General features: G+C 51.3%; 2 protein-coding genes across 2 annotated transcripts; one reads left to right on the top strand and one right to left on the bottom strand.

Annotated features, from left to right (window-relative positions):
• Positions 1–420: 420 nt before the first annotated feature.
• On the bottom strand, positions 421–5,234 carry PTGES2 (prostaglandin E synthase 2; the record flags this gene model as incomplete). Its single annotated transcript, XM_079544633.1, has 7 exons — positions 421–543; positions 1,220–1,337; positions 1,640–1,840; positions 2,394–2,546; positions 2,980–3,035; positions 3,995–4,189; positions 5,025–5,234. 7 exons carry the CDS (start codon positions 5,232–5,234, stop codon positions 421–423), a joined length of 1,056 nt encoding a protein of 351 aa, XP_079400759.1.
• A 722-nt stretch (positions 5,235–5,956) lies between these two features.
• BBLN (bublin coiled coil protein) lies at positions 5,957–7,666 on the top strand (the record flags this gene model as incomplete). The annotated part of the gene is made up of 2 exons (XM_079544589.1): positions 5,957–6,047; positions 7,473–7,666. 2 exons carry the CDS (start codon positions 5,957–5,959, stop codon positions 7,664–7,666), a joined length of 285 nt encoding a protein of 94 aa, XP_079400715.1.
• Between the last annotated feature and the right edge of the window lie 912 nt (positions 7,667–8,578).

Here is an 8,578-nt window from a genome sequence, read left to right as displayed (position 1 = left end):
GATGAATGGAGGAAGACAGCTTGAAGCAAAAGCTGCTCAGAACTATCAGACTGGATCCAGCTGTAACACTCCCTAGCCAAGAAAGCAGCTTGCTCTTACAGTAATGTGCTCTGAGCACAGCTCTCACCTGAAAGAACCCTGCTCAGTGCTTCTTCAGTTCAGTCCGAGCTTCTTCCTTCCAGCAGTGCCCTAAACACCTTCCTTCCACCTGTCCCCATCCTTCTAAATATCTCATTTACACTTACGCACTGCAGGATCCCTCTGCTTGCAGAAACTCAGGACCCTGAACAGGACAGTTTCTGTGCCTGCATGTCAGTTCACAATGTGTGATCAGTCCATCAACTCTTTAAAAAATAAAAACCATTCCTCCTTTTTTTTTTCCCCCATGCAAGTACTTCAGGAAGGAGGCTGTAGTTGACATCAGGCTGCAGCTCTTCGAATGGCTTCTTCCATGCGCTGGTACCAAGGCTGAATCTTGGTATGGAACATCATGTCGTCAAAGGCTTCCAGCCCCTCCATGACCCGCAGCACTCCGTACACTGCCTGTGCCAGAGGATGAAGATTAGAACAACACTGAGAAAGTCAGTGGTGGAGAATGGCTTAGGGTATCAACGAGTGCCTCTGCAGCCCAGAAAACAGAAAGCAAGGCTCTTTACCTGCCTACAGCACACTCCACAAGTCTGAACAGTAAGGAAGACTGAACAGGCAGAAAGGCAGCATGAACACACATGCAGTTTCTTTAAGGAAATAGTTACAAAAAGGATAGAATCTATGTGCAGTTATGGAGTAGAATTTAAGCCATCTCAGTATGAAGCCCTGGTGGAAAAAATTTCCCTTGCATCCCAGGGAAGGAATCACTCTGCTCCACACTGCTGCCTGCAAAGAACACCTCCTCAGCACCAAGTGCAATAAAGCCTGTGCAGGTACAAGGCTCTGTTCACCAGCACTCACTGTTCAGAGCAGTTGTTCTGATTTGCAAACTGCTTCTCTTACTCTTCCACACAATCTGCAACACCCACCTGCAGATGAGTACTGCAGGTTCTTTTGCTGAAGGAAATCAGCAAATACTGTCCTATTTTAACAAAAGTGTCCTATGTGCCTGTAGCTGATATAAATCCCCTTCTCTGCCTATGTTCATGTTCACCATTTCACATGGATGAACAACTGGGTAATATATGTAACCATAGAAACAGGAATTAACCACTTATTAACCACTTACCAAGTCAGCAAGGTTTGGCTGGCTTCCACCCATGAACAGCCTGTTCTTGCCAATGGCTTTCACCCACTTATCAACTGCCTCGTACAAGTCTTCGCGGACATCATCGCGAAGGTGATGCCTAAACAAAGAAAAGAACTAGACTGAAAACGCAGGTTTGGTTCTTCAACCTTTCATCACCTCTAATCTTTTGGGCTGGTCTTTGCTAGAGAATCAGGAAGGTATTCTAAGGTGAAGGGGACAGCTGGTGTGTAAAGAGCAGACAAGGAGTTCAGTACGTCCACAGTCAGGGCAACACAGCTGTTACTCCCACTGCATCAAGTGGTTTGGTTTCAAAGCAGGTTCTGCTCTTTAGGCTCTGAAGTTCATAGCTGTGGCCATCAAGGAGTCATGACTGTGCACCTGGGGCTCAGTGGTACCCACCTTTTCTTCAGTCTCTTGCTAATGAAGAACATGGCAACGGCCCCCAAGTACTTGGCAAAGAAACCTTCCACAGCGCCAAACTTCCCCTCGCGGACGATGTAATCAAAGGACGCCAAGGCTTCTTTGGGGGTGCGGTAAACATTGGGGGAGATGAGGTGAACAAGCCAATCATCTGCCCATTTTCTCCACTGCATTTCTTCCCTGCAGGTATTGAAAGAGACTTGTCAGTGAATGAGGTATGGAAATCAGGGCTAGAGGAGGCAGAGAGAATCACAGTGACATTAGCCAGAGCTTTTACCAGGGACAACTGTGTCAAAAGCCCTACCTAAACACGTGATTTGGTGACCTCTCTGAAATGCACTCAGGAGCATTATCTTCAGCAAGGCTCCTCCAATCTCCATCTGTAATTAAGACTGAAGATAGAGCACTAGCTTCTCCTTCCCCTGAGAACTAAAGCAGCAAGTATCCCCTTGGGAAACTAGTATTCCATGGCATTCCTCTGCGACATAAAGGCCAAGAAAGAAACTGGAGGCAACCGAAGGTATGACCACAATAGAGGGAACTCGGTCACTGAACAGCATTATTTCAAATGACGTACAACACACAAAGCCACACTGATTACCCAGGTTTTAGACAGCAAGGGAGTGTGGCAGGTGTTGTCAGCACCCACAGGATTTAATAGACACACTACCATGAGGATCTCTGGAGCCAGCTTTGCACTACTTGAAGGACCCACAAACTTCAGAGCACTTACACTCTCACTTCTTTGACAGGATAGACTCGCTTTGTCTCCTTCTCATCCAGCATGAGCCAGTATTTATTCCCATACTCAAGTACCTCCTTGCCTTGCTCAGTCACAGTTTTCATGGGAGGATAAAAGGACACAATTTCTTCTAGGCTATTCCTCCTGTGGACAATAATACAGTTAGCACCTGATCAGACTGCTACAAAACTGGGCAAGAGCACAGAACATACTGACAGGCACATACTTAAACCATGTTAGTCTAAGTGCATGTGGATCCAAACTCCAAATGAAATAAGTTTTGAAAAGACTTTGGAACAGCTGCTCTCAAATAACTATTATTAGTGTATCTTATTTCCCCGTGTCAGACAGGATGTTTTTGCAGGCATAAAACTTCCTACTTTCCTCAAGTGGATCCGAAGGACAGGCTACAGCTACAGAAATTTGGTTTCACTCTGGATGTTATGACTAAATGTAAGCTTAGTTCCAGGACTAACCCTAGCACCTGCTTAAGCAGTTTTTATGCAAAGAAAATCTCACAGGTGAGATTCACAGGGCCAGTCATATTCAACTCTTCTTCCTCGTTTTGTTTTCTTACTTGGAAATGAGATAGGTCTTTATTGCACTGATGATCACCGAAGAGTCATTCAACTGCTGAAAAACAGAATTAAAACAAACTTTCAGAAATTGGTGATGCTGAAAAGACATTTCTTACTATCTCCCCCTGCATGCCGACACTTCCAAATTAGTGCTGCAGTCCCTTTTTCCCATCATGAATTTCCCCAGGCAGCCCTACATGCAGATCTCTTTTGCAAGCACCTCAGAGTATCATTTACAGCAATTAGATCAACATGATGGGAAAGGTGTAATAACAAAGGTGCGACGACAGAAGGACCAGCACAATAGAAGAGTGTTATAAAGGAAGGAAAGAAGATTGCTCACCCATATCAGAAGAGTCTGGGTTCACAGGGAAAAGCCTCACCACAGAGACCTCCAGAAAGAAATCCCTCCCCAGTGGCAGTCAGCCCTTAAATGAGGTCTAAGAGAGGCGCAGCCAGGCCTGGTCACCCCTTCTGGTCACACAGCTGAACTGCTTTCAGCTGAGCTCTCAGGACTGACTGGATCCTTTCCCCAGGTGCTCAATCAGAGGTTCAGGCTGTGACTCAGCAGCTCCCACACACATTTCATATCTGTCTTCCATTCTGATAACAGAGGACTCAAGGCATGGGTCCACAGGCAATACCATTTTGGTTTTGGATTGAAGCACTTTGCAGCAACAAAGCAGAAAAAGCAACACTGATACTAAAAAGCCACAGAGTTGAATCATGAGTGATCTCTTTCCATAAAGCGTAAGCAGACCTTTTTGTCTCTGACATGAAATGTGTGTCCTGCATAAGGGCTGAGAGAAGCCAGATAATCACTGGACTACAGAGTCACTACATAAAACATCTAGAAAGAGAGACTGAAAACACCTCTCACAAGGCCGTGGCAAAGGATACAACACAAGGAACAAACCTTAGCCTTAAAAGAATACAATATGATTTTAAGATTACACAACGTGTGAAAAGCCAGAGATACAGATTTCCCTATCGAAGTCTCCCACAGTAACTTACCAGAGGGCTTCCAGTATCAGCTAGCAGGATAGGCACCTTTCTGTAGGAGGAGAATTTGATCTCTTTCCTCATTATTGGGTTTACTTCCACAATTTCATAGGGCAGCCCATGATAATCCAGAAAAGCTCGGACTTTACTGCAGAAAGGACAGGTTTTATATTGGTAGAGGGTAAGCTGCAGGTTCCCTGCAGGCAGCTGGGGAAGAAAAAAGACCAAAAGCTCTTGTTTTCTACTAAAAAGTGTAAACGTTATCTTTATTTCACCCTTATTTTTGTTACAAACTCATAGTCACTGATTTGCAACACCTGATAATCAGTGTATATCAGTTCAAAAAGGCTTCCTTTAAACAGTATCACTAACATTCACCTCACAGGATCAATAACTGTTGTTTTTTTTTTCCTCAACATCTACTCAACCTGCTGGAAACTCCTATTCCTATTCACAGCCAAAAAACCGAAGTGAGATGCACACAGCAGACTCTTCTGCACACAATCTGGTGCTCCATACCCTCCATGGAACCGTCGGGGCTGGGGTGCAGGAAGAGACTTTGCTGTTGGTCGCGGTGCAGTAAGGGGAAGCAGCGCTGCACCTCGACCGACGGCAGAGGCTCAGAGCCGACAGCTGCACGAAGCTTTCAGACACACCGGCCTGTATTCAGAGCCCTGGGATGAACCGAGGGAAGCACGGGGCAGCGCAGACACGAAGCGCCGCTCCCCGCGCGGCTCCGGCAGCCCGCGCCAGCGGTGCCACACGTTACAAAACAACGCATCCTCTCGGCTCGCTTCTCATATGCGGTGCGCTTGGCTGCGCGGCCGACAGCGGGCACCGGAAACACAGCGAGCCCCGGCTTTCCGACAGCCGTTTCCTACAGTTCCTCCAGGGAAACGCGGCTGCGGTTTCTTTCACGTCATTTTAAGCCGTTTCCCGATCGAAAACGGGCCACCGGCAGCCGCGCGCTCCACGGAGACGGAAGACCCGCCCCGCGCCTCCCCAGCCACCCCTTCCCCCGCCGGGCCTGGCGCCGCGTTACCTCCGCGGCCGAGTGCTCCCTTAGGCGATGCCGCGCCGCCAGGCACAGACCGGCACCGCCGCCCAGCGCGAAGGCAGTGCCCAGCAGCAGGCGGCCGCCGCCGGCAGAAGCAGCGCCCCGCGCCGTGCCGCACAACGAACGGCTCGGGACCCGCAGCCGCCAGGACGGCAGCAGCGCTGCGAACCGCCAGGCCCTGCCGGCAGCCGCCATCTTGCGGGCATCGGGGGCGGGAAGCGCAGAGAGGCGGGGCGGCCGCCGCGGCTCCACGCCCCAAAATGGCGGCTGCGCTGAGGGGCGCTGGGCGGTCGGTGTCGCAGCGACGCGGCTAGGCTCGCTGGCGGCAGTGCTTCAGTCTGAAAGAAAGGAAGGCGGCCTCATGCGGTGTGAAATGGGACATAACCTCTTTCTTCGCCCCAAATATCGGCTAAACCACAGAGCTTTGAGCCGCCTAACGCAGCGCGCTCACGGCGCCTTATTCCTGTCTCAGTCACGTCCCTCCCGGGGACGGAACGGTTCTCGGGCGCTCGGGTTCCCGCACGGCGGGTAACGGACGGCCGTTAGCGGACCAAGAACGAGGAGAGGCGGCGCGCTGCCTTCATCGTTTGCAGCAGAAACGTGAAGGTGACCCCAAGGTGGCGCGAACCGCCTCAGACCGCGCAGAACCGGCGCCACGGTGCTCAGCCGCGGCCCAGAGCTCGACAGCAAAGGCGGAGCTGCGGCCTCAGAACCGCGGGGTGTCACAAGAGCCCCCACACCAAACGGGCGGCACTGCCCACCCACCGCGCCCCCTGCCCGGTAACCGCAGACTTTACACGCAGCCTCCGGGCTTCACGTGACGCGCGCGCTGCCTCGCGTCACCCCATTGGCCAGCGGCGCCCCCGGACGCCCCGCCCCCCGGCAGCCCGGCGGTCGGCAGGGCGGCGGCGGCGGCGATGTCGGGGCCTAACGGTGATCCGCACGTGACGCTGGGCCCCGCCGGGCGGGACGGCGGCGACGAGGACGGGGACGGCTTCGGGGAGGAAGGTGCGTGCGGGCAGCGCGGCCCTCCGTGCTCACCGGAACCCCCGTGCCGACGGGTCCGCTGCGGTTCCCCTGGCGGGGCGGGGCTGTCGTAGGAGGCCCGGGGGAGAACGGGCGTTGGGCTCAGCGGGGGCCAAACCGGGCCTCGAGGCTGCGGTCGCTGCTCAGCGTCACCCCGCGGGGATCTGTGCTGTGGGTCTCCATGAAGCTGTTATCTGTTCTGCAGTTAGCTGGGGCAGCCTGCCGGAGCTGTGGGCATTGCTTGGGTGAGCTGAGCTGAGGCCGTGGATCGCTTTCCCTGACCTCAAATAGGAAACGTTATTTCTTGCCACCTTTCTTGTCAGAGGAGTAAGCGGCGTGATTGCTGTGCTCGCAGCCAATATCTCTTGGTTAAACTTCCATACAAATACACTAGGGTAGCAACCGAGTGGGACAAAGATGGGCTGAGTGATTTTGGTGCAGCCCCCGCATCACCCGTAGGAGTGAAATGAGCACCTCCTCCTCATCCCTCAGCGCTGTGCCGTGCCTGGCTCGATGCCCTCTCAAAGGAGAGAGCCAGCATGCAGTGCTGTCTCCCAGTCCCCTGCCCACCATCCTCACTGGGTTCAGCCCCTGCCTCCCTGCACTCTGCCAGCCCGTGCTACTTCGGGAAGGAGCACAGCACTGCTCTGCCTGGGCCCTCCAATACATCTTGGGGATTAACAGTGCTGATCCACACCACTGTGAAATGCCATTGTACTGAAGCTAACACTTGAAACAGATTCTTTAAATACAACATTAACTAGGGAAACTATCAACTAGGAAAGCTATCAGGATTGTTTTGAATTAGTTTGGTTTTAACTCACATTACCCAAAGTCTTAACGGTGCACAAAAACACTGTAGTCGGACTCGGTGCTTCACACCTCCCTTGGAAAGGGTGTGGGCACAGTAACGGCTGTGCTGCATTGGTAATCTGAACCCAGGAAGGCATTTGTGAGTCACATCGCAGCCTGGGAGCCTTAGACACGTAATTCACAGAGTGTAAATGCTTGGACACACTGCTAGAATGCCTGCATCCTCATCAGGAAAGCTGATCCCTAAGGCAGCTCTAACCGCTGACTTGCCCTTGGGATTTGGCCCTGTTGATACTTGCACCACTGCATACTGGTGATCAGCCCAAGGTCAGCTATTTACATAGGTGACCAAAGGCTTTCAGGCTGCCCAAAATGAGTGTGTTGCCCCCAGGTAACTTGCCTTAGATCTTGTTACCAGTTCTCCAGCTTCCCATTGGTCTCACTTGACAAGTGAATTCAATACCTGCAGCATTCTGTTGCATTTTACTTTACCCACATGGTGGCAGGTAAGAGACAGCCAAAATGCTGTGGGCATGTTCTCCAAGAGCCTTCACTGACTTGCATTGAACAACCTCTTATTTCTCTTGCTTTTAGAATATGCAGCAATAAACTCCATGCTGGACCAGATCAGCTCCTGCTTGGATCACCTGGAAGAGAAGAACGATCACCTCCATGCCTGCCTGAAGGAACTGCTGGAGTCAAACCGCCAGACCCGCCTGGAGTTCCAGCAGCAGAGCGAGCAGCACAGCATGGGAGCTGACATGCAGGGGCCACAGCCTCCTGTCTAGTGCACTGGCCACAAACTTGATTGCTAAGGGGACATTTACTGGTCACTGTTCATCAAAAATTGAAGAGTTACCTCCTCCCCGTTACGTAATCCTTCCTGTGGCAGTGCCCAGCCATTCACCTCCATGTTCCGATTTCCTTAGCTGTGTGATAGGTGCACTCAAGTGGGTGTAGGAGACGTGGCTCTCTTTGCTTCCAGCATTAATGCAAGCATGGCCACGTAATGTGGCTGAAATGGTTGCAGAAAGCCTCAGGCTGTGCAGGTTGTTTGCAAGGAAGCTCTCTCCACAAAGTAGAAGAATGATCATGGTGTTTTGTACTGCTGACTCCAGCTGAGCAGTGCTACAGCTCCCGCCCCTTCCCTCACTAAGCACACTAGGCAGGGCTTGTCCTGACTCCAGGCTTTCTCTGGCAGCTCTGGTCACAGACTTGGAGGAGGGGGTCCACAGATCATCTGCTGACTTGAAACCACAGCTTCCCCATTATTCACATTCACTGTAAGTATTACAGGTAGTCCCAAATCACTGGACTTCTCTGTTCCATTCCAGGCAGATAAGATGAGCTACAAGGTGATGATTTTGACTTAGAATCAGAAGCCACCTAACTCCTTGAGCTGCCATTAAGGACTCAGGCTTAGAGAGGCAGAGCAGCCTGGTTTGTCCCACTGAATTGGTGACCGTTTGGTGCTCTGCCTGCCACGGGATGAGAGCAGAGCCCTCCCTGTGTATTTTAACAGGAGTAATCACGAGCATTCTGGTTTGAAACTTTGTGAACTCAGGATGGCCTGGTGCCAGCACTGTGAAGCAAATCTGAACTATTCTACTTCTGTAGAGTTAAAGGAGTTTTTTTGAAAGTTGAAGAAGTTATAAGAAATCTGTTTTATTAAAATCAGTTGAAACAAAATTTGTTCCTGA

Source organism: Tetrao urogallus (genome assembly GCF_951394365.1).
Source record: "Tetrao urogallus genome assembly, chromosome: 19".
Taxonomy (NCBI): domain Eukaryota; kingdom Metazoa; phylum Chordata; class Aves; order Galliformes; family Phasianidae; genus Tetrao; species Tetrao urogallus.
The sequence above is the reverse complement of the archived record's forward strand: the minus strand, read 5'-3'. Positions and strand labels throughout refer to the sequence as shown.